The sequence below is a fragment of the Erithacus rubecula genome (genome assembly GCF_903797595.1).
Source record: "Erithacus rubecula genome assembly, chromosome: 27".
In the NCBI taxonomy this organism is placed as follows: Eukaryota; Metazoa; Chordata; class Aves; order Passeriformes; family Muscicapidae; genus Erithacus; species Erithacus rubecula.
The window spans coordinates 1,339,502-1,366,146 of record NC_136679.1 but is presented as its reverse complement, the minus strand read 5'-3'; the positions used below and the strand labels follow the sequence as shown (position 1 = coordinate 1,366,146).

General features: G+C 39.5%; 2 protein-coding genes across 2 annotated transcripts in view; both read left to right on the top strand.

Annotated features, from left to right (window-relative positions):
- Positions 1 to 26,645, top strand: part of CACNB1 (calcium voltage-gated channel auxiliary subunit beta 1) — a 79,078-nt gene that overhangs the window by 40,456 nt on the left and 11,977 nt on the right. The gene's annotated exons all lie outside the window — the stretch shown is intronic.
- On the top strand, positions 8,805 to 26,148 carry FBXO47 (F-box protein 47; the record flags this gene model as incomplete). The annotated part of the gene is made up of 10 exons (XM_079327845.1): positions 8,805 to 8,892; positions 11,013 to 11,177; positions 13,824 to 13,900; positions 16,420 to 16,497; positions 18,648 to 18,756; positions 20,814 to 20,987; positions 22,694 to 22,840; positions 23,227 to 23,369; positions 24,676 to 24,826; positions 26,024 to 26,148. The coding sequence occupies exons 1-10, from the start codon at positions 8,871 to 8,873 to the stop codon at positions 26,146 to 26,148; spliced, it is 1,191 nt and encodes a 396-aa protein (XP_079183971.1). The 5' UTR covers positions 8,805 to 8,870.

Sequence of the window (26,645 nt, the reverse complement as noted above, 5' to 3'; positions counted from 1 at the left end):
GAAGAATCCCAAGGAAATCCCAAGGAATCCCAAGGAAATCTGGAAGGAATCCCAAGGGAATCCTGAGGAATCCCAAGGAAACCTCAGGGAATCCCAAAGAATCTCAAGTAAATCCCAATGAATCCCAAGGAAAACCCAAAGAATCTGCAGGAATCCCGAGGAATCCTGAGGAAATCTCATGGAATCTCAAGGAATCCCAGAGAATCCTGAGGTATCCCAAGCAATCCCAAAGAATCCCAAGGAAATTCCAAGGAAATGTGGAAGAATCTCGAGGAATCCCAAGGAATTTCAAGGAAATCCCAAAGAATCCCACAGAATCCTGAAGAATCCCAAGGAAAACCCAAAGAATCTCAAGGAATCCCCAAGAATCCTGAATTAGCAACAACAGCAAAAAAAATGGATTTAAAGGAGAAAGAATTTCAGAGCATCATGAAATCATCCCCCACAATTTTCCTGTTTAAAAAAAAGAGGAAAATCCCAATTCTGAATATTTCTCATTTATTTTTCTTCCCTTCCCCCCACCCTTTTTTTTTTTTCTCTTTTTTTTTTTTTTTTTTTTTTTACAATAAATCCCAATTATTGAACAACCAGTCCAGGTAAAAATTTCTCCCCATTTTCAGAAAAACTAAATTTTCCTGGTCCCCACCTTCTCCAATAAATGCTGTGAATCTGCATTTTCCAGGCAGAATTCAGCTCTGAAATTTGGGTAATAAATGGATTTATTGTGATAATTAACAAAAAAAATTTGATTTAAAGGAGAAAAAAATTCCCTTATTATTTCCCTGAAATAATGAACCACAATTTTCCTGTTTAAAAAAAAAAAATAGGGAGATGGGGACAGCTGGAAAATCTCATTTTTAGGGAATATTTTTCCTGCAGATCCAACAGGGAGGTTTGATCCTGTGGGATGGGATCAGCCCTTAATCCATCCAAGGTTTCAATTCCTATTTTTTCCCCATTTTCTTATTTCTGTTAAATTTCCATTTTTTCCCCTATTTTTTTATCCTTCCTGCTGCATCCGACCCCACAGCCTCACAATAAAACAAACTATACAGCAATAAACTGAAATTTGATTTAAAATGAGATTTAAATGAGATTTTATTTCAAATCCTGCTCAGATTTTCAGTTAAAAAAATTCCATTTGGGGGGGATTTTTTCAGAATTTCTTCAGCAGAACGATGGGAATTGTGCCTGGATTCCTGATCATTTCCTTTCCTCATTTTCTTCATTTCCAAGCTCCAAATTGTTGTTTTTATTTAAGGATAAATTAAAGGCTGCAGCTCCTTAATAAAACATCCGGGTGAAGAAATGGTTGGAGGAGAAATTTGATTTGGAGAGATTAAGGAGAAAAAATTTATTGTGTAAGATGGGAGATGGAGGGGCACAAAATTTGGTGTGTTGTGTGTTTCTTCTGCAGATTCATTGTTATTATTATTATTATTATTATTATTATTATTATTATTATTATTATTATTATTATTATTATTAATTTATATTTCCATTTCTACTTTCATTTCCCTTTTCCATTTCTATTTCCATTTCCATTTTCATTTTCAGTTCCATTTCCACTTTAATTTCCATTTCCACTTCAATTTCCATTTCCATTTCCATTTTCAGTTCCATTTCCATTTTATTTCCATTTCCATTTCCACTTCCACTTCAATTTTCATTTCCATTTCTGTTTTCATTTCCCTTTTCCATTTCTATTTCTATTTCCATTTCCATTTTCAGTTCCATTTCCACTTCAATTTCCATCTCCATTTCCATTTCCCTTTTCAATTCCATTTCCATTTTATTTCCATTTCCACTTCCACTTCAATTTCCATCTCCATTTCCATTTTCATTTCTCTTTTCCATTTCTATTTATATTTTCACTTCCATTTCCACTTCAATTTCCATTTCCACTTCCATTTCCATTTCCACTTCCATTTCCATTTCCATTTCCATTTCCATCTCCATTTCCACTTCCATTTCCATTTCCACTTCCATCTCCATTTCTATTTTCATTTCTCTTTTCCACTTCCGTTTCAATTTCCACTTCCATTTCCATTTCCAATTTTACTTCTCCTTTCCTGCATTTTCTTTTAGCTGTTTTCTTTTAATTCCCCAATAAACCACAAAACCCTCTCATTTTTTTCTGCTTGGTGCTCAACAATTTTCTGTTCCCATCCAGAAAATGATCCTGGATCCCTGTTGGGGTCCCTTCTGAGATTCCAGAATTTGGGATGAGCTTTGGGGTCCCAAATCCTCCTGGGATTCCAGAATTTGGGATGAGCTTTGGAGTCCCGAATCCTCCTGGGATTCCAGAATTTGGGATTAACTTTGGAGTCCCAAATCCTTCTGGGATTCCAGAATTTGGGATGAGCTTTGGGGTCCCAAATCCTCCTGGTATTTCAGAATTTAGGATGAGCTTTGGGGTCCCAAATCCTTCTGAGATTCCAGAATTTAGGATGAGCTTTGGGGTCCCAAATCCTCCTGGGATTTCAGAATTTGGGATGAGCTTTGGGGTCTCAAATCCTCCTGGGATTCCAGAATTTGGGATGAGCTTTGGAGTCCCGAATCCTCCTGGGATTCCAGAATTTGGGATTAACTTTGGAGTCCCAAATCCTTCTGAGATTCCAGAATTTGGGATGAGTTTTGGGGTCCCAAATCCTTCTGAGATTCCAGAATTTGGGATGAGCTTTGGAGTCCCAAATCCTTATGGGATTCCAGAATTTGGGATGAGCTTTGGGGTCCCAAATCCTCCTGGGATTTCAGAATTTGGGATGAGCTTTGTGGTCTCAAATCCTCCTGGGATTTCAGAATTTGGGATGAGCTTTGGGGTCCCAAATCCTTCTGGGATTTCAGAATTTAGGATGAGCTTTGGGGCCCCAAATCCTTCTGGGATTCCAGAATTTGGGATGAGCTTTGGGGTCTCAAATCCTTCTGGGATTTCAGAATTTGGGATGAGCTTTGGAGTCCCAAATCCTCCTGGGATTCCAGAATTTGGGATTAACTTTGGGGTCCTTTCCTGAGATTCCAGAATTTGGGGTGAGCTTTGGGGTCCCAAATCCTTCTGGGATTCCAGAATTTGGGATTAACTTTGGGGTCCTTTCCTGAGATTCCACAATTTGGGATGAGCTTTAGGGTCCCTTCCAACCCAAATCCTTCCAAATGCTCAAATTCTGAATGCTGAAATTCCAAATACTGAAATAAAAAAAGCTGAAATTCCAAAAGCTGAAATTCCAAAAGCTGAAATTCCAAATCTTCATCCCAGGGTGAGATAAACGAGGCCCCAGCCCAGCCCTGGGCATTTTGGTTCTGCTCATTTTTGTGTTTTTGTGCTTTTTTTTTCCCTCTTTTCTCTCCATTCCCCCAGCTCACAAACCCTGACTGGATTAAAAACGACAAAACCAAAATTCAAACAAACACCAGGTAATGGTGTTACCCCAGCGATGCAATTAACCCATCAGCGTTAATTACCCCAATCACTGCAGGGATTGTGTGGGGCCAGCTCTGTGTTAAACACGAGGTGAAAACTCAGGAAATCCTTAAAATCATCTCAGGATCCAAAAAAAAAACTGTCCCAGGATATTCCAGGACACCTCTGATTTTTGGTTTTTGGTTTGTTTTGTTTTAGGTTTTTTTTGGGTTTTTTTGTTTGTTTGTTTGTTTTTTTGGGGGTTTTTTTGTTTTTGTTTTTTGGGGGGTTTTATTTGTTTTTTTTTTTTTCTTTTTTTTTTTTTTCTTTTGTTTTGGGATTTTGCTTTTTTTTGTTGTTGTTTGTTTTTTGGGGATTTTTGGTTCCCCCCCCCCCCCCCCCCCCAATGGAATTTGGCAATTTCTACAAATTTCTGGGTAAATGAGCAATCAGGTAAATTCTAGGAATATTGGGGAAAATGAGCAATCTGGAATTCTCTGGGATTTATTTTTTGGGGGTTTTTTTTGGGGGTGCAATGCACCCAACAGGATTTATGGATGTGAGATGAAATTCCAGGGAAAGATTCGCTCCAATCCTGGATCCCAGGAGGAAAAAGAAACAGGAACAGTTTCACTTCGGGCTCTTTGCTTATTATTTATGTTCATTTATCTAATTTAACTTTCCAGCAAAAATGTTGCAGTCACGGTGACGTCATCATCTCATTAATTTAAGGATCTGTTGTTCCCTTTAATTTGAGGGTGATTTTTTGTTTTGTTTTTGTTTTATCTGAGGAGAGTTCTGTCAGTGAGGTCACAAGGGGAAAAAATAAAATAAAATAAAATAAAATAAAATAAAATAAAATAAAATAAAATAAAATAAAATAAAATAAAATAAATTAAAATAAAATAGAATAAAAAAATAGAAATCCAAACAGGCCAAGAATGAAAACAAACCAAATATTTGTATTTGGGGAAAAAAAAAAAAAAAACTGGGGAAGAATTCCTTCCAAGCACACCTGTGATACCTCACACACCTGTGATACCCCACACACCTGTGATACCCCACACACCTGTGATACCCCACACCTGTGATACCCCACACACCTGTGACACCCCACACACCTGTGATACCCCACACACCTGTGACACCCCACACACCTGTGACACCCCACACCTGTGACACCCCACACACCTGTGACACCCCACACACCTGTGACACCCCACACACCTGTGATACCCCACACCTGTGATACCCCACACACCTGTGACACCCCACACACCTGTGATACCCCACACACCTGTGATACCCCACACACCTGTGACACCCCACACACCTGTGATACCCCACACACCTGTGACACCCCACACACCTGTGACACCCCACACACCTGTGACACCCCACACCTGTGATACCTCACACACCTGTGACACCCCACACACCTGTGATACCCCACACACCTGTGACACCCCACACACCTGTGACACCCCACACACCTGTGATACCCCACACACCTGTGACACCCCACACACCTGTGATACCCCACACACACCTGTGATACCCCACACACCTGTGATACCCCACACCTGTGATACCCCACACACCTGTGATACCCCACAACTGTGATACCCCACCCACCTGTGATACCTCACACACCTGTGATACCAAACACACCTGTGACACCCCACACCTGTGACACCCCACACACCTGTGACACCCCACACACCTGTGACACCCCACACACCTGTGACACCCCACACACCTGTGATACCCCACACCTGTGATACCCCACACCTGTGATACCCCACACCTGTGATACCCCACACCTGTGACACCCCACACACCTGTGATACCCCACACACCTGTGATACCCCACACACCTGTGCCCTACCCCACCCCCCCCGTACCCCACCCCTGCCCTAAGGACACCCTCCCGTCCCTCCCGCCAAACCCCGCCTCCCTCATTAATTATTCACAAGGGGCGTGACCCAACGAACGCACGCTTCCCCTTACACCCAGGGGAGGCGTGGCCTAATTTAAATATTCATGAGGGACGGGAAAAAAAAAAAAACCGTCTCGCGTTCCGCTCCCTCCCCCCCGCTCCCCAGAAGCGGCCGCGGGCGGAAAGGCGGGAAAATTCGTTATTACCCAAAACCCGCATAAATTCACCTAAAATAGCGGCAGGGCTGCCAAAACCAGCGAGGACACAGCGCTGGGCGGACCCGCTGCTGTTTTTTGCGGCCATTTCCTCCCTCCGGCTCGCCCGGGGCCGCTTTTTGTCTGCAGAAGCGAAACTCGCTGGTTTTTAGCGCTCGCCGACATTTCCCCTCACGCCTGAGGCTCCCAAACGCGGCTGTGCTGTCGGTACACACCCATCAACTAGCGGATATTTGGCCGAAATAAGGCTTTAAAGGGTTGAGTTGAAGTAGTAATGGTTATAAAATGGTGGTTTTGGGGTTTTTTTGCCCCTCAGGAATGAGGGTTTTGGTAACTCCACAGCTCCATCGGCTGCTGCTCCCTCAGAGCTCCCTGAGGGCGCCCGGCCGCGGCTCTTTGTGCAGGGGGGGCTTTTCATGAGGTAAAAAGTGGCTGATAAATTGTTTTATGTGAGTGCCATCAAGTGTGAGATATCCTCTCGTAATTTTATATAAGTTTTAGGGTGCAGATTCTTCATTTCAGCGCTTTAGTCACAAATTTTTTAGCTTAGGGGAGATGGGCATGGACTGCCCCATCCTTTGGCCTAAAGGTCCGTCCAAATCTGACCTAAAATCACAGGTAAAAGGTCAAAAATAACCAGTTTAATCAAATATAAAAGCCTGAGGAGCAAATCCAGGTTGAATGAGGGAAAAAAAAAAAAAAAATTTAGTGTTTTCAGCTCTGTTGGGAGCCAAGCCCCTCACACAACCCAGCCGCCATCAAGCACAGGGCCAGGAACCCTCAGCCCTGCTTTTTATTCACATTATTCTCGAATTTTGGTGGTTTTGGGACTGATTTTCATCATCTGTGTTCCAAAGAGCTTTTATCATAAATAAAAACATTTATTTTAAACAAAAATTTTCAGCGTGGGTTAGGGGTAATGAGTATTAAGGTATCGCACTCAGTGCTCTAAGGTTTGCCATCCCCTGCTTCGGTTTGTACTTGAAAATTATTTTATTTTTAAAATTATTTTAAAAATATCACTTTTTTTTCCCCACTCTATTTCATTTTATTTTTATACCACAAAACACCAGAGAAAAAACAAATTAAAACCTCCATGGGGTTAAAATCCAAAGGGTTGATGCTGAGGAAGGGAAAGGGAAACATCCCAAACCAATCTCCAGAATAAACAACTTTTTTTTTTTGTTTGTTTTTTGGGTTTTTTTTGGCAAGAAATGTTTGCCAAATGCTAACACAGGGCTCCCAGAAATATCAGGATTAAATTGCACCCATTAGCAGGAGTTTAGCAACTGCTTAAGGGTGGAAGTCGATGCTTTCTGCCTTGTAAATAAATTAATTTATAGTGACAAACAAGACGACCCTTCTCAGCTAATATTATGAGTTCAGCTTGTTAAATATTTAACATTTACTTTTCAATTTCCAGTGTGGATTAAGAAGTTCTCCAAACACTGGTGACCCAGCAGCAGATGGAGATGAACAAGCTCAGAAATAAATAAAAATAAATAAAAAAAAAAAACAGGTTAAGTCAAAGAGGAAGCAAATGGAAAGGTTTTAAAAGTGGTTGTTTGCACTCATTTTTATTTATATTAATTTTATCTTAGCTCTGCTCTGCATTAAAACAGTGATAATCAATTTAGACTCGACCAGATTGGACAGGAACAAATATTGGATAAATCCTTCCCAAAAAACCAACAAAACCTCGCTGGTGGTAAAGTGTTTTTCCTTCCACAACTGGAGAAAAAAGGTAAGATTGAAACAAAAAAAAAAACCAAAAAAACCCCCCAAAAACCAAAATCAAAACCAAACAACCCCCCCAAAAAAAGCACAAAAAAGAAAAAAAAAAAAAAACACAAAAAACCCCCCAAAAAACCAAAAAAACAAAAAACAAAACAAAATAAAACAAACAACAACAACAAAAAATACAAAAAAAAAAAAACCCCAAAAATTTTTTAAAAAAACACTGAAAGATCCCACAAATCCTCAGAGCTCCAGACAGAAAAGAGAGTGAGAAGAGAAGAAAGTTTTAATAAAGGATCAACTTTATTTTTAAAGCCTGGATCCGAAATAAGCCCCAAATTTATCCAAGTTTGGTAGTGCCTGGCCATAAACAGGGAATAAACTGATTTTTGTGTGGTCCACAAGGAATTTGTATGAAATCCTCAATTCTGTGTGTAAAAATTTTTGCTTTTACAAGATAAATATTTTTAATATCATTTTATCTATAGGTGATTTTTTTTTCTCAAAGCTGTTTTGTCCATTTTCCCTCCTCAAATCCTAATTTTAGCAGCAGCCACATTTTTTTTCTCCCAAGCCCCCTGAAAGTTTTCAGCTGCTTTAGCCAGCCAGAAATATCTCACAGCTAAATTCAAAATGCTCCCAGAGCCAGTAAAAAATTCCTTAAATGTACAATTCCCATTCTCCCTTTTCCCCCAAAATTCCTTTTTTTCTCAGTACAAACAGAGCCCTGATTGTGGACAGGGAAATTCCAGATTATTAGAGAGTCTGCCTGGAGCAATTTGCTAAAAAATAAGGAGGATGTTTGGGGCTTGTTGTCTGTAAATTTTGAAAAATGGGATTTATTCTGGAAAAATTTGAAGCACGTGGTGATGCTGTATCATTTATTTTTTATCTTCAATTTATTCATTTATTTTTACATGTTAAATCCAGCTTTGCACCAACTCAGTGCTGCAGGAAAATAAAGGTTTTGAAGCATCATTTTGGTGCTTTTAATCCTTATTTTGGTCCTTCACAATCAGTAATTATCACTCTAAATGAACAGTGATGATCCTTTCAATAACAGCCCTGAAATTTGGGGGTTCTGTTGAATAATTAATGTGACAAATTCAAGGGATATTGTTAATTGTTAATTATTGCACATGTAATTCCCTTCCAGAATTGTTTTCCTCACTTTCTGTGCCCTCAGTGCTTTTGTCTCTTCCTCATTTCCCTCAATTAAACATTTCAACACTCTGAATTATTATCTGGAACACATTTTATTATTTATGTACTAAAAATTATTTAACAAATTGCTTTCACCGCCTGAATCCAATTTATCCCACACACAAATGAGATTTTCTCTTTGTTTCTAAGACTCAACCTCCTTCTAGGAGCCTTTTCCTCCTTAGAAAATCAGATTAAATCTCTTTTTTTTTGTTTTTTTTCTGCAGGTTAAGTTTATAGGAAGACAGTGAAAATGGCCTCGAGCTGCACCTCATTCTCCAGGAGGAAACAGAGGAGGAGGAGGAGCTCAGGCAGGGATTCCCCAGCTCTGTCAGCACTGGGAGATTTCCAAATCCTTCCCTTAGAAATCTTCCAAATGGTGCTGAATTATCTCTCAGGTCAGAAAGATCAATATCTCAAAATTACCTTTGATTTTTTTTTTTTTTTTTTAATTTATGAAGAAATCATCAAGATTTTAATTTTTTTATTAGTATTTAAAATGTTGTCGTTTTTAAGTAGGTAATTTTATGTGGCTTTAAATCTGAATTTTCAGAGTTAAAAATAAAAATTTCAGTGGCAATCACAATCTATTTGCTGTTTTTTTTTGCCTATCAAATGTGAAAATTATTCCTTAGATCTCTCAATTTCTAATTACTCTGCCAAAGCAGAACAGTAATTAATTTTAAAAATCTGATTTCTTGGCTTTGTTTTCAAAGCCAGAAAAAGTTATTGACCTGTGATCAGCATTTTTCCTTTGCAGTGGGGATTTAGGAGTGTCCTGGGTGCCATAAATGAGAAAATATTTGTGTTAATCATAAAATTATTGGGATTTGTATAAACCAGAATACTTAGATAAGATATGAACCTAGATAAAATGAGATATATTATTAAAATCATTCTGTTTAAACCCCCCTGTTCTGAATAATAAATAAATTTTATTTGATTCCAGTTTGTGAAACAAAGCTTTCCCACCACCTGATTTTGCAAGATCAGACTTCCCAATATTTTTTTTTGCAAAATCAGATTTCCTGATTTGTGCAATCAATTGCAGCCTATCCTTTAAGACCAAACTTCCCATTTCTGATTTTTCTGATTTTCCTAATTTTCCTGATTTATCTAATCAATTGCAGTCTATCCACTAAGACCAGACTTCTCCATTTCTGATTTTTCTGATTTTTCTGATTTGTGTCATCAATTGCAGCCTATCCACTAAGACCAGACTTCTCCATTTCTGATTTTTCTGATTTTTCTGATTTATCTAATCAATTGCAGCCTATCCACTAAGACCAGACTTCTCCATTTCTGATTTTTCTGATTTTTCTGATTTGTGTCATCAATTGCAGCCTATCCACTAAGACCAGACTTCTCCATTTCTGATTTTTCTGATTTTCCTGATTGTCCTGATTTTCCTGATTTTTCTGATTTTTCTGATTTTTCTGATCATTTGCAGCCTATCCACTAAGACCAGACTTCTCCATTTCTGATTTTTCTGATTTTTCTGATTTATCAAATCAATTGCAGCCTATCCACTAAGACCAGACTTCTCCATTTCTGATTTTTCTGATTTTTCTGATTTTTCTGATTTATCTAATCAATTGCAGCCTATCCACTAAGACCAGACTTCTCCATTTCTGATTTTTCTGATTTTCCTGATTTTCCTGATTTTCCTGATTTTTCTGATTTTTCTGATTTTTCTGATCATTTTCAGCCTATCCACTAAGACCAGACTTCTCCATTTCTGATTTTTCTGATTTTTCTGATTTTCCTAATTTTCCTGATTTTTCTGATTTTTCTGATTTTCCTGATTTGTGTCATCATTTTCAGCCTATCCACTAAGACCAGACTTCTCCATTTCTGATTTTTCTGATTTTTCTGATTTGTGTCATCAATTGCAGCCTATCCACTAAGACCAGACTTCTCCATTTCTGATTTTTCTGATTTTCCTGATTTTCCTGATTTTTCTGATTTTTCTGATTTTTCTGATTTTCCTAATTTTCCTGATTTATCTAATCAATTGCAGCCTATCCACTAAGATCAGACTTCTCCATTTCTGATTTTTCTGATTTGTGTCATCAATTGCAGCCTATCCACTAAGACCAGACTTCTCCATTTCTGATTTTTCTGATTTTTCTGATTTTCCTGATTTTCCTGATTTTCCTGATTTTTCTGATTTTTCTGATTTTTCTGATTTTTCTGATTTTTCTGGTCATTTGCAGCCTATCCACTAAGACCAGACTTCCCAATTCCTGCAGTTCCTTATCTACCAAGACCAGATGAATATCTTTGAGACTGGACAAATATTCTGGAGATTTCCCCTCACACAAAGGCCCCATGGATGGGTTTTTTAAACAGAATTATGACAACAAAAACCCAACAATTATTGATTCCTACAAGGAGTTGTCGGGGTTGCGACACCTCACGTTTTCTCCAGCGCTGCTTTGCTTTTTCTGTATAAAATAATGGAAATTTTGCTGAAAATCAAGATTTTTTTGTTTCTGATTTGCCTTTGCTTTTGCAGTGAGGGACATCAGCACTCTGAGCATGGTGTCCAAAACCATCAGTGGCCGCCTGATCCAATACATCTCCACCTCAGCCGGGAGCCACCGGCTGCTGCTGCAGGATTTCCACAAGCCCCAGCTGTGGAGAGATGGAGCCTCCATCCTGGAGCACTACAAATCCCTAGGTGAGAAAAAAAAACCAGTCTGGATCCTTCTGCTGCCATGGGGAGTGCTGAGGGTGGGGGTAAAAAAATAGGAGGGGGATGGTTCCATTCAGCGTTGAGGGACGGGTTGGAAATTTAGTGGAATTTGGGGGTTATGGGGAAGAGATTTGTGTGTTCTGCCTCAATGTTTCTTGAGTTGTAGGGAAAAAAATTTCTGTGTGTTCTGCCTCGAAGTTTCTGAGTTTTGGGGAAAAAAATCTTGAATTTCCCACCTGAAAACTTCTGAGTTTTGGAAAAATAGCCCTGTGTGTTCCACCTGAAAACTTCTGGGTTTTGGAAAAATAGCCCTGTGTGTGTCCTGCCTCAAAATTTCTGAGTTGTAGGGAAAAAAAATCTCTGTGTGTTCTGCCTCAAAATTTCTGAGTTTTGGGGAAAAAAATCTTGAATTTCCCACCTGAAAACTTCTGAGTTATGAAAAAATAGCCCTGTGTGTTCCACCTGAAAACTTCTGGGTTTTGGAAAAATAGCCCTGTGTGTTCCACCTGAAAACTTCTGGGTTTTGGAAAAATAGCCCTGTGTGTTCCACCTGAAAACTTCTGGGTTTTGGAAAAATAGCCCTGTGTGTGTCCTGCCTCAAAATTTCTGAGTTATGAAAAAAAAAATAACCCTGAATATCCCACCTGAAAACATCTGGGTTTTGGAAAAAAAAAAAAAATCTCTGTGTTCTGTCTCAAAATTTCTGAGTTTGGGAAAAAAAATCTTGAATTTCCCACCTGAAAACTTCTGAGTTATGGAAAAATAGCCCTGTGTGTTCCACCTGAAAACTTCTGGGTTTTGGAAAAATAGCCCTGTGTGTTCTGCCTCAAAGTTTCTGAGTTGTAGGGAAAAAAATCTCTGTGTGTTCTGCCTCAAAATTTCTGAGTTTTGGGGAAAAAAATCTTGAATTTCCCACCTGAAAACTTCTGAGTTATGAAAAAATAGCCCTGTGTGTTCCTCCTGAAAACTTCTGGGTTTTGGAAAAATAGCCCTGTGTGTTCCACCTGAAAACTTCGGGGTTTTGGAAAAATAGCCCTGTGTGTGTCCTGCCTCAAAGTTTCTTGAGTTGTAGGGAAAAAAAATCTCTGTGTGTTCTGCCTCAAAGTTTCTGAGTTGTGGGGAAAAAAATCTTGAATTTCCCACCTGAAAACTTCTGGGTTATGGAAAAATAGCCCTGTGTGTTCCACCTGAAAACTTCTGGGTTTTGGAAAAATAGCCCTGTGTGTTCCACCTGAAAACTTCTGGGTTTTGGAAAAATAGCCCTGTGTGTTCTACGTCAAAATTTCTGAGTTGTGGGGAAAAAAATCTCTGTGTGTTCTGCCTCAAAATTTCTGAGTTTTGGGGAAAAAAATCTTGAATTTCCCACCTGAAAACTTCTGAGTTATGGAAAAATAGCCCTGTGTGTTCCTCCTGAAAACTTCTGGGTTTTGGAAAAATAGCCCTGTGTGTTCTACGTCAAAATTTCTGAGTTGTGGGGAAAAAAATCTCTGTGTGTTCTGCCTCAAAATTTCTGAGTTACAGAAAAATATTTTTTGATATTCCAAACACAAATCACTGCTCCTTTCACCTTGGAGCAGCAGCATTTTCAGGCTGTATTTATTTTTTTTTCTCATTTCCTACATTTTCAATCAGTATTTTTCTCTCATTTCCTACATTCCCAATCAGTATTTTTCTCTCATTTCCTACATTCCCATTCTGTATTTTTCTCTCATTTCCTACATTCCCAATCAGTATTTTTTTCTCATTCCCAATCAGTATTTTTTTCTCTATATTTACATTCCCAATCAGTATTTTTCTCTCATTTCCCCTCTCCCATCACTATTTTTCTCTCATTTCCCCTCTCCCATCACTATTTTTCTCTCATTTCCCCTCTCCCATCACTATTTTTCTCTCATTTCCCCTCTCCCATCACTATTTTTCTCTCATTCCCATTCTGTTTGTCTCTCATTTCCCCTCTCCCAGCACTATTTTTCTCTCATTCCCATTCTGTTTGTCTCTCATTTCCCCTCTCCCATCACTATTTTTCTCTCATTTCCCCCTCTCCCATCACTATTTTTCTCTCATTCCCATTCTGTTTGTCTCTCATTTCCCCTCTCCCATCACTATTTTTCTCTCATTTCCCCTCTCCCATCACTATTTTTCTCTCATTCCCATTCTGTTTGTCTCTCATTTCCCCCTCTCCCATCACTATTTTTCTCTCATTTCCTACATTCCCATTCTGTTTGTCTCTCATTTCCCCCTCTCCCATCACTATTTGTCTCTCATTTCCCCCTCTCCCATCACTATTTTTCTCTCATTCCCATCACTATTTTTCTCTCATTTCCCCTCTCCCATCACTATTTTTCTCTCATTCCCATTCTGTTTGTCTCTCATTTCCCCTCTCCCATCACTATTTTTCTCTCATTTCCTACATTCCCATTCTGTTTGTCTCTCATTTCCCCTCTCCCATCACTATTTTTCTCTCATTCCCATTCTGTTTGTCTCTCATTTCCCCTCTCCCATCACTATTTTTCTCTCATTTCCTACATTCCCATTCTGTTTGTCTCTCATTCCCCCTCTCCCAGCACTCTCGCCCTCCCTGGGTGCCCAGCAGTGTCTGAGCCCCCCAGAGCTGTCACCCCTCTGTCCCAGGGCTGCTGTTCAAGAGGCTGACGCTGCTGCTGCCCACGCGGGACAGGCTCAGATATGTGCACACAGTGCTCTCGGGGGTAAGGCAGCCTGCCAGGGGATTGCTTTGCTTTAGTGGCTTTTATTCTATTGTATTTTATTTCTTAAATTTAATTTTATATTTTATTTTATTGTATTTTATTTTATTTTATTTTATTGTATTTTATTTTATCGTATTTTATTGTATTTATTGTATTGTATTTTATTTTATTGTATTTTATTTTATTTTATTTTATTTTATATTATTTTATTTTATTTTATTTTATTGTATTGTATTGTATTTTATTGTATTGTTTTGTATTGTATTGTATTGTATAGTATTTTATTGTATTGTATTGTATTGTATTTTATTGTATTGTATTTTATTTTATTTTATTTTATTGTATTTTATTTTATTTTACTTTATTTTATTTTATTTTATTGTATTTTTTAGTATTGTATTGTATTTTATTGTATTGTATTGTATTTTATTTCTTAATTTTATATTTTATTTTATTGTATTTTATTTTATTGTATTTTATTTTATTGTATTTTATTCTTAAATTTTATTTTATATTTTATTTTATTTTATATTTTATTTTATTTTATTTTATTTTATTTTGTTTTGTTTTATTTTTTTATTGTATATGTTTAATATTTTATTCTGCATTTATTTATTTATTTATTTATTTTCGAAATTTTATTTTGTATTTATTTATTTTATTTTATATTTTATTTTATTTTATTTTATTTTATTTTATTTTATTTTATTTTATTATTGGATATTTTCAATATTTTATTCTGTATTTATTTATTTATTTTATTTTATTTTTAAATTTAATTTTATATATGATTTTATTTTATATTTTATTTTATTTTATTTTATTTTATTTTATTTTATTTTATTTTATTATTTTTATAGGATATTTTTTCAATTTTATTCTGCATTTATTTATTATTTTATTTTATTTATTTTTTAAATTTAATTTTATATATTATTTAATTTTTATTTATTTTATTTTATTTTATTTTATTATTTTTATTGTATATTTTTATATTTTATTCTGTATTTCTTTATTTCTTTATAATTTATTTTATTTTTTATATTTTTTTATTTTACATTTTATATTTTATTTTAAATTTTATTTTATATATTATTCCATTTATTTATTTATTTCCTTATTTTCATTTATTTTTTATTTTAGATATAATTTCATATTTCATTCTATTTTTATGTTTTAATTAATTTATTTAATTAATTCCTTATTATATTTTATTTTATATTGTATTTTATATTGTATTTTATATTTTATCTTATATTTTATTCTATTTTATTTATTTATTTAATTATTTCTTTATTTTATTTTAATTTTATTTTATTTTATTTTTCTTTATTTTATTTTATTTTATTTTTCTTTATTTTTTTTTATTTTATTTTATTTTATTTTATTTTATTTTTCTTTATTTTATTTTATTTTATTTTATTTTATTTTATTTTATTTTATTTTATTTTATTTTATTTTATATTTTATTTTATTCTTTTGTATCCTCAATACTCTCAGCATGCACATTTGGAATTCTGACCACTGAGCACAGTCCTGGTATTGTTGGGCCAGGACTAAAAACATCCTCCCTGAAAACTGGAGTTTTCCTCCCTGAAAAATTGGGATTTTCCTCCTTGAAAAATAGGTTTTTCCTCCTTAAAAATGAAGTTTTTCCTCCCTGAAAATCAGATTTTTACTCCCTGAAAACTAGGAATTTCCTCCTTGAAAATCAGGTTTTTCCTCCCTAAAAATGAAGTTTTTCCTCCCTGAGAATCAGATTTTTACCTCCCTGAAAATTGAGTTTTTCCTCCCTGAAAATTGAGTTTTTCCTCCTTGAAAACTGAGTTTTTCCTCCTCAAAAATGAAGTTTTTCCTCCCTGAAAATGAGTTTTTTTCCTCCCTGAAAATGTCTTTTTTTGATGCACACAAGCACAGAAAATTTCCAATCCCAACAATTAAATATGAATTAATCAATTCATCAATCAGAACTATTATTAATTAATCGATTCATCGATCAGAACCATTATTAATTAATGAATTCATCAATCAGAACCATTATTAATTAATTCATTAATCAATCAGGACCATTATTAATTAATGAATTCATCAATCAGAACCATTATTAATTCATTCATTCATCAATCAGGACCATCATTAATTAATTCATTCATCGATCAGAACCATTATTAATTCATTCATTCATCAATCAGAACCATTATTAATTAATTCACTCATCAATCAGGACCATTATTAATTAATTCATTCATCGATCAGTACCATCATTAATTAATTCATTCATCAATCAGAACCATTATTAATTAATTCATTCATCAATCAGGACCATTATTAATTAATTCATTCATCGATCAGAACCATTATTAATTCATTCACTCCTCAATCAGGACCATTATTAATTCATCCATCAATCAGAACCATTATTAATTAATGAATTCATCAATCAGAACCATTATTAATTCATTCATCAATCAGGACCATTATTAATTAATTCATTAATCAATATTTGGTTTCTCTTGCAGGTTTCCTGTTTCAAGCTCAATGGCTGTGCCAGTCCCCTGCACTGCCTGGGCCTGCACTGCTATGGGGAGTTCATACAGGTACACCAATCAAAATATTTTTATTAAAAATAAAAATATATCCATTTTTATCAATTAATTGGTGGTTTGAAAGGCTTTGAAATGTGTAAATTTTTAAAAATTTTGGTTTTTAGTGGTTTATTCACACAGTTTTCTGAGTTTTCTTGCTGCTGCTGAAATTTGACTGCTGGGAATTTTGTTGGTCTGGATTTCACTTCTCAGCCAGTTTGGGTTTTGATTAGATAATAATAATAATAATAATAATAATAATAATAATAATAATAATAATAATAATAATAATAATAATAATAATAATAATAATAATAGCAATAATAGTAATAATAGTAATAATAATAATAGTAATAATAGTAACAATAGTAATAGTAGCAGTAGCAGTAATAATAATCATATCATAATCATAATAGTAATAATAGTAATAGTAATAATAATAGCAATAAGAGTAACAATAGCAATAGTAGTAGCAGCAGTAATAATAATAATAATATTAATAATAATAGCAATAATAGTAATAACAGTAGTAATAATAATAGCAATAAAATAATAATAGTAGTAGTAACAGTAATAATAGTAACAATAGTAATAATAGTAGTAGCAGTAATAATAATAATAGTAGTAATAATAGCAACAATAGTAATAATAGTAGTAATAATAATAGTAATAATAGTCATAATAATAATATTAATAACAGTAATAATAGTGAAAATAGTAACAATAGTAATAGTAGTAGTAGCAGCAGTAGTAATAATAATAATAATAATAATAATAATAATAATAATAGCAATAATAGTAATAGTAATAATAGTAACAATAGTAACAATAGTAATAGCAGTAGTAGCAGTAATAATAATAATAATAGTAATAATAATGGCAATAATAACAATAATAGTAGTAATAATAATAGCAATAACAGTAATATTAGTAATAATAGTAGCAATAGTAATAGTCGTAGTAGCAGTAATAATAATAATAATATCAATAATAATAATGATAGAGTAATAGTAATAACAACAATAATTGTAATAATAATAATACTATAGTAATAGTAATAGCAGTAATAGTAATAATAATAATAATAATAGTAATAATAATAATAATAATAATAATAATAATAATAATAATATTGGTCAAGAGCCCATTAACCTATTACAGACAGACTATTTTGCTTTACTTGTATTTTTTATTACCCTCTTTTGGCAATAAGATTTTTGCTGTTTCTCAGGTCTCATATATTTAATAAACACCATTTAATATGAAATCATTTCGAGTCATAATAAAGAAATAAAATAAATAAATAAATAAATTTTTTAAAAAATTATAAAGAAATAAAAATAAATAATAATAATTCCAAATCTCAGTTTTTATCTGGGTAGGAAAGGCTTGGCTCCTCCCCTGGCTGGAGCATCTCCCAGTGGGATGATGGAATTTTATCAGCCATGCACTGGGACTCACTGGCCATGAACAGGAGATATCTCCTGGAGGGAGGATGGGCTGTGGGAAGATAAAGATGATTGCCCAGCTGGTTTAAAGATGGCTCATTAGCAGATAATGTGTGCCAGGAGATAAAGATCACTGCCACACCCAGTTTTAAACAATGACCCATTAACAGGAGATATCCCCACAGAGATCAGAATCACTGCCACACCCAGTTTATAACAATGGCCCATTAACAGGAGATATCTCCTGGAGGGACAATGGCAGTACAGACATATACACATAGAATTCTTTTTGAATTTTTCACCTTTTTTCCCTCCCATCTCTAATCCAAACTCCAGTCCCAGCTCTCCCCTCCCTTGGGCAGTACAGACACATACACATAGAATTCTTTTTGAATTTTTCACCCTTTTTATTTCCCTCCCATCTCTAATCCAAACTCCAGTCCCAGCTCTCCCCTCCCTGGTAATTAATGGCCCATTAACAGGAGATATCTCCTGGAGGGACAATGGCAGTACAGACACATACACATAGAATTCTTTTTGAATTTTTCACCCTTTTTTTTCCCTCCCATCTCTAATCCAAACTCCAGTCCCAGCTCTCCCCTCCCTTGGGCAGTACAGACATATACACATAGAATTCTTTTTTGAATTTTTCACCTTTTTTTTCCCTCCCATCTCTAATCCAAACTCCAGTCCCAGCTCTCCCCTCCCTTGCAGATGCTGACTGCAGGCTGGGAGGAGCCCGAGTGCCACCGGGTCTTCAACTTCCTCTGGGACCTCAGCAACTTGGCCAGGAAAGTGCAGACAGTGCTCAGCAGCAAACCAGGTGACCCATAAAAAAATCCCTGAATTCCTAAAAAATCCCAAAATTCCAAAAATCAAATCAAATCCTCCCCAAAAATCCCCAAGTGGCAGCACAAGGAGGGCAGGAAATGGCTCTGGGTGGCTGCAAATGGGAGCTTGGAACAGAGGGTTGGAATCTTTGCTGCTCTAGAGCAGTGAGATCAGTGGGAAAAGAATCAAATTAGAAATAAAACAAGTTTTATTTGTTTATTTTAAATTTTATTTTATTTTATTTTATTTTATTTTATTTTATTTTATTTTATTTTATTTTATTTTATTTTGTTTTGTTTTATTTTATTTTATGGCGAGATTTGAACAGTGGATTTGGAATCTTTGCTGCTCTAGAGCAGTGAGATCAATGGGAAAAGAATCAAATTAGAAATAAAACAAGTTTTATTTGTTTATTTTATATTTATTTTATTTGTTTATTTTATTTTATTTTATTTTATTTTATTTTATTTTATTTTATTTTATTTTATTTTATGGTGAGATTTGAACAGTGGATTTGGAATCTTTGCTGTTCTAGAGCAGTGAGATCAATGGGAAAAGAATCAAATTAGAAATAAAACAAGTTTTTATTTGTTTATTTTATATTTTATTTTGTTTTGTTTTATTTTATTTTATGGTGAGATTTGAACAGTGGATTTGGAATCTTTGCTGCTCTAGAGCAGTGAGATCAGTGGGAGAGGAACACAATTAGAAATAAAACCAAGAAGTATTTATTTATTTTATTTTCATTTCATTTCATTTCATTTCATTTCATTTCATTTCATTTCATTTCATTTATTTATTATATTATTTATTTATTATTTTAAGGTGAGATTTGAACAGTGGATTGGAATCTTTCCTGCTCTAGAGCAGTGACAGCAATGGGAAAAGAATCCAATTAGAAATAAAATCCCAAAAACCAAATCCCAAAAATTAAACCACAAAAACCAAACACCCAAAATCCCCGTTCGTTTTTGGGATTCAGTTTTTGGGATTTGGTTTTTAGGGTTTGATTTTTGGGGTTTGGTTTTTGGCTGTTTGCTTTTTGGGGGGTTTAGTTTTTGGGGTTTAGTTTTTGGGGTTTAGTTTTTGGGTTTTAGTTTTTGAGGTTGTTTTTTTGGGATTTGGATTTGTGGTTTGGGTTTTTCGGATTTGCTTTTTGGGGTTTGGTTTTTGGGGGTTTGGGTTTTGGGTGTTTGATTTTTTTGGGGGGTTTGGTCTTTGGGTATTTGCTTTTTGGGGGATTTGGTTTTGGGGGGTTGATTTATGGGATTTCATTTTCAGGGGTTTGATTTTTGCGGTTTGGTTTTGAGTGTTTGGTTTTTGGATTTTGGTTTTTGGAGTTTGGATTTTGGGGGCACTGACCCACCCCGGGCGGTTCGGGGGACACTGACCCACCCCGGGCGGTTCGGGTCGGTTCGGGGGCGGTTCGGGGCCGGTTCGGGCCGGTTCGGGGGGCGCTGACCCGGCGGTTCGGGTCGGTTCGGGCGCTGACCCGGCGGTTCGGGGCCGGTTCGGGGGCTCTGACCCGGCGGTTGGGGGGCGGTTCGGGTCGGTTCGGGGGGCGCTGACCCTGCGGTTCGGGGGCGGTTCGGGGGCTCTGACCCTGCGGTTCGGGGCCGGTTCGGGCCGGTTCGGGTCGGTTCGGAGGCGCTGACCCTGCGGTTCGGGTCGGTTCGGGGCCGGTTCGGGCCGGTTCGGGCGCTGACCCTGCGGTTCGGGGGCGGTTCGGAGGCGCTGACCCTGCGGTTCGGGGGCGGTTCGGGGTCGGTTCGGGTCGGTTCGGGGGGCGCTGACCCTGCGGTTCGGGGGCGGTTCGGGGGCGGTTCGGGGCCGGTTCGGGCCGGTTCGGGCCGGTTCGGAGGCGCTGACCCTGCGGTTCGGGGCCGGTTCGGGCCGGTTCGGAGGCGCTGACCCTGCTGTTCGGGGGCGGTTCGGGCCGGTTCGGGTCGGTTCGGAGGCGCTGACCCTGCTGTTCGGGCCGGTTCGGGGCCGGTTCGGGCCGGTTCGGGCCGGTTCGGAGGCGCTGACCCGGCTCTGCCCCGCCCGCAGGCAGCGCCCGGCGGCTGGAGCTGCGGGTGCGGCTCTTCTGCCGCGCCGTGCTGCTCTCCGGGAGCCGCCGCGGCCCCGCCGCCTTCTGGCTGACGCGCATCCTCAAGCCCTGGCCCATGGTCAACCAGGCCCGCCTGCTCTTCCTCATCTTCGGGCCCTTCTGCGCCCGCGACGGTGAGACGAGCGCGGGGCGGCGAGATCGGCTGGCAGGAAATCCCAAAAATGGGATGGAGTCACGAAATGGGCCGGGTGGGAAGGGATCCCGCAGCTCGCACAGTGTCCCGTGGGAAGGGGATGATCCCAGGGTGATCCAAAACCTGTCCAGCCTGGCTGGGACACGGCCAGGGATGGGGAATCTCTGGGGAAACTCTGGGGAATGCCTGGGAAATCCATTCCTGGGATGGGGAATGCCTGGGAAATCCATTCCTGGGATGGGGAAGCTCTGGGGAAACTCTGGGGAATGCCTGGGAAATCCATTCCTGGGATGGGGAATGCCTGGGAAATCCATTCCTGGGATGGGGAATCTCTGGGAAATCCATTCCTGGGATGGGGAATCTCTGGGAAATCCATTCCTGGGATGGGGAATCTCTGGGAAATCCATTCCTGGGATGGGGAATCTCTGGGAAATCCATTCCTGGGATGGGGAATCCCTGGGAAATCCATTCCTGGGATGGGGAATCTCTGGGAAATCCATTCCTGGGACAATTCCTGGGATGGGGAATCCCTGGGAAATCCATTCCTGGGATGGGGAATCCCTGGGAAATCCATTCCTGGGATGGGGAATCTCTGGGAAATCCATTCCTGGGATGGGGAATCCCTGGGAAATCCATTCCTGGGATGGGGAATCCCTGGGAAATCCATTCCTGGGATGGGGAATCTCTGGGGAATCCATTCCTGGGATGGGGAATCTCTGGGGAATCCATTCCTGGGATGGGGAATCCCTGGGAAATCCATGAAATCCATTCCTGGGATGGAACATCTTTGGGAAATCCATTCCTGGGATGGGGAATCTCTGGGAAATCCATTCCTGGGATGGGGAATCTCTGGTAAATCCATTCCTGGGATGGGGAATCTTTGGGAAATCCATTCCTGGGATGGAACATCTTTGGGAAATCCATTCCTGGGATGGGGAATCTCTGGGAAATCCATTCCTGAGACACTTCCAGGGTTGGGAAATCCATTCCTGGGACAATTCCAGGGATGGGAATCTCTGGGAAATCCATGAAATCCTTTCCTGGGATGGGACATCTTTGGGAAATCCATTCCTGGGATGGGGAATCTCTGGGAAATCCATGAAATCCATTCCTGGGATGGGGAATCTCTGGGAAATCCATGAAATCCTTTCCTGGGATGGGACATCTTTGGGAAATCCATTCCTGGGATGGGGAATCTCTGGCATTTCCATTCCAGCCCCTCTCCACCCTCACAGGATTCTCCTTGTAAGGAAGAAATTCCTTCCTAAGCCCCAGTCCAAACCTTCCCTCTGTCCATCTGAAACCATTGGGAAAAAAATAAAAAATTGTTCTGCTCAAGCAGACATCACTAACATACAGAAAATACATAAATTACACACACATATAAGTTAAAATTCAACAAAGAAATTAAATTACACCTCTACTCCTCTACTCTGCCCTGCTTGGGGTAGATTCAAATCCAGCTCAGAGAAGCACCCTGAAGGAAAACACATTTCTTCACTCAATTAAATCTGATTTCTTTGACTCTGTTAAAATGACAGATGGAAAATAACCCCAAATTCACTGATGCCACCTGAATTCAGTGATGCCACCTGAATTCCTCTGCTGTGAGGCTGAGTTCAGCAACTTCCTTGTTTTTTTTTTTAAAAAAAATGTCACTTACTAGCAGTTTGATATATCACTCAGGATATGTGGTCTGGCAGAAAATGATAGAAGGACCAACAGATGAGAGCAGTCTGCAGGGTTTAGCTGGTGCAATTAAGCTGCTGTATGGTACAGAAGCTAGAGAATGGACAGCAGATGATGTTATCAGTCTTGTGGATGAGCTGTCAGGTGTGTTTTTGCCTTTATCATTAACCCCTGGGATTGTGGATCCTCCAAAACCCAGCTGTGTGCTGCAAAATCCCTCTCAGTAGGGAAAATTGCTCACACTGGGAAACCAGGCTGGGATGAGAGAAACTCAGCATCCTTCCCCCATCCAGGCTCTTTCCCCATGGAGAAATCTTTTAAAAAAATCCATGCAGAGCTTTAAAACTTGCCTTGAATTATTCAGGAAATATTGTCCAAACCTGAAGTTTGCTCAAAATTTTTTTGACCAGCTACACTGAGAGTTTTGCTCGTGTGGAGAGCTCTAATTATCACTGCTGTAATTACCTGTGCAATTTCACTGCTGCCTTTGCTCAGAGGGGACTGAAACCCTCTCTCTCCTCTTTCTGAAGTGGTTCCCCAGCAGTGGCTGATGGAGAACAACGCTCGGCTCCTCCTCCTCAGTGGCAACAGTGTCTGCTTCACCTTCCTGGCCAGCAAAGCTGTCAATGGCAGAGCTGTGGAGCTGGCCAGGCTCATGGTCTTCATGGTTCTGGTGAGTGCAGCTCAGCACAGACACACTTTGCTCACAAATCCACGTTTGCTGCCTCTGGCTGGAAAAGATTCACCAGCTGATCCCACACACCAGGGATAAATCCAGCCCTGGGTGTTCTCCTCATGGATAAATCCAGCCCTGGGTGCTGTTCCTAAGGATAAATCCAGCCCTGGGTGCATCCTCAGGGATAAATCCAGCCCTGGGTGCTGTTCCTAAGGATAAATCCAGCCCTGGGTGCTCCTTCCATGGATAAATCCAGCCCTGGGTGTTCTCCTCAGGGATAAATCCAGCCCTGGGTGCATCCTCAGGGATAAATCCAGCCCTGGGTGCATCCTCATGGATAAATCCAGCCCTGGGTGCATCCTCAGGGATAAATCCAGCCCTGGGTGTTCTCCTCAGGGATAAATCCAGCCCTGGGTGCTGTTCCTAAGGATAAATCCAGCCCTGGGTGCTCCTTCCATGGATAAATCCAGCCCTGGGTGTTCTCCTCAGGGATAAATCCAGCCCTGGGTGCATCCTCATGGATAAATCCAGCCCTGGGTGCATCCTCAGGGATAAATCCAGCTCTGGGTGCATCCTCATGGATAAATCCATCCCTGGGTGCATCCTCAGGGATAAATCCAGCCCTGGGTGCTGTTTTCATGGATAAATCCACCCCTGGGTGCTGTTCCTAAGGATAAATGCATCCCTGGGTGCTGTTTTCATGGATAAATCCACCCCTGGGTGCTGTTTTCATGGATAAATCCATTCCTGGGTGCTCCTTTCATGGATAAATCCATCCCTGGGTGCTGTTTTCATGGATAAATCCACCCCTGGGTGCCTCCTCATGGATAAATCCACCCCTGGGTGCTGTTTTCATGGATAAATCCACCCCTGGGTGCTGTTCCTAAGGATAAATCCACCCCTGGGTGCTGTTTTCATGGATAAATCCATCCCTGGGTGCTGTTTTCATGGATAAATCCACCCCTGGGTGCTGTTTTCATGGATAAATCCATCCCTGGGTGCTGTTTTCATGGATAAATCCACCCCTGGGTGCCTCCTCATGTATAAATCCACCCCTGGGTGCTCCTTCCATGGATAAATCCACCCCTGGGTGCTGTTTTCATGGATAAATCCACCCCTGGGTGCTCCTCCACCTCTCTGCCCCTCTCCAGCACATCCCTGATGGGAATTTCAGAATTTTCTTGGTGCCACCAAGAACAATCCATGTCCTTGTCACACCCCCCTGATTCACCAACCTTTGCCACAACTAATCCAGAACCAAATGACAAAAACTTGACTTTTTAACCCTTCCCCTGCCCTGCAGGTGTGTGAGAAGGACCTGTACTGCATGGACTGGGCAGTGAGGATGATGCAGAAGGTCTGCACGGTGTTCAGCACCCACTGGGAGAGAAACAACTTCCTGCAGTGCCTGGAAAACTCCTTTGCTGGAATGGTGCTGCAGGCAGTGCTGGCTGGTGAGGCTCCAGGGCATCCTCCCACTGCAGCCTGGCCTCCCCTCACACAAAATCACATTTTTCCAGAGTTTTACTATTTGGGTGGGATGTTAAAGCCATGGCAGGGACACCTCCCATATCCCAGGGGTTCCATTGCCCTGCCCAGCCTGGCCTTGGGCAGTGCCAGGGGTCCAGGCAACAAAAATCACCAAAAAATAAAAAAAATGAAAAAAAAAAAATCCACAACATAAATCCCCAGCAAAATCAGCAGTACTTTAAATGACAGACATCCATTTAGAAAATCAGATAGTCATCAAGTGCCATAATTAGGAAGAAATGTTTATTTTCAATTACTTCTGTTGCTAAGGGATTCCTGGTGCCGTGGATGGTGAAGTAACAGTGGTTTAAAATCAGTTTTAACAGAAAGCTGGGCTCAAAATCCCTTTGGGCTGAGCTTAAATCTGCAGCAGCTGCAGCTGCTGCCTGTGCTCAGCCCTGCTGGAGCCTCAGCTCAGCTTAGCTAAGCTCAGCTCAGATCCTTGTCTGGCACATCACTGTCTGTCCTGGGGAGGAGTCTGGGACAGCTCCTGAGCTTTACTGGGAGAGCTGAGCTTTACTGGGACAGCTCCTGAGCTTTACTGGGAGAGCTGAGCTTTGCTGGGAGAGCTGAGCTTTACTGGAGGAGCTGAGCTTTACTGGGAGAGCTCAGCTTTACTGGGAGACCTGAGCTTTACTGGGAGAGCTGAGCTTTTCTGGGGGAGCTCAGCTTTACTGGGAGAGCTGAGCTTTACTGGGACAGCTCCTGAGCTTTACTGGGACAGCTCCTGAGCTTTACTGGGACAGCTCCTGAGCTTTACTGGGACAGCTCCTGAGCTTTACTGGGAGAGCTGAGCTTTACTGGGACAGCTCAGCTTTACTGGGACAGCTCCTGAGCTTTACTGGGAGAGCTGAGCTTTGCTGGGAGAGCTCCTGAGCTTTACTGGGAGAGCTGAGCTTTTCTGGGAGAGCTGAGCTTTATTGGAAGAGATCAGTTTTACTGGGAGGGCTGATCTTTACTGGGAGGGCTCCTGACCTTTACTGGGAGAGCTGATCTTTACTGGGAGAGCTGATCTTTACTGGGAGAGCTGAGCTTTACTGGGAGATCTGCAGAGCTTTACTGGGAGATCTGCAGAGCTTTACTGGGAGATCTGCAGAGCTCGTGGCCTTTCCCCCCTGCAGGTGAGCGGGATGAGGAGAACAGCAGCTTCCAGGACCTTTTCCACCTGATGAATGCCCAGGCCAACTTCCACAAGGAAATCCTCTACCTGACCATGGGCAGCAGCAGCAGCAGCAGAGCCCCCTGAGCCCCCCAACCCCTCCTCTGCTCCTGCCCTCCAAAAATCCTCTGATTCCTTCTCAAATTGCCACCCCAGGAGGAGCTGGGCTGCCAGAAGTTGGGCTCAGCCCAGTGAGCTCATGCAGGGCTTGGGGAGTGAATTCCATTCCTTGTGCTCTGCTCCTCCTTTGGGAATCCAGCTGCATTCTTTTCCCAGCCCAAACCATCCTGGTTTTTTGTGGGTTTTTTTTTCCTGGGTTTTTGTTTTCTCTTGGGAATTTGGAGGAGCAAAGGGAGGGATGGGATTTGAGGAGTTGCATTTTTCCAGCTTGCCAAGGCTAACCCAGGCTCAGAAATGTTCCATGGTTTGTACATCCAGTGATTTCTGCAAGCAATTCCAGTGCTTTGATCAAGCAAGGCATTTTTCCCTCTCATTCTCCAAGGTTTTTATAAAGCCAAACTTCAAATTTCTCCCCCTTCCCCAGCTAGCAACTGTTGGATTGTTTTAGGATTTAGCCAAGTTAT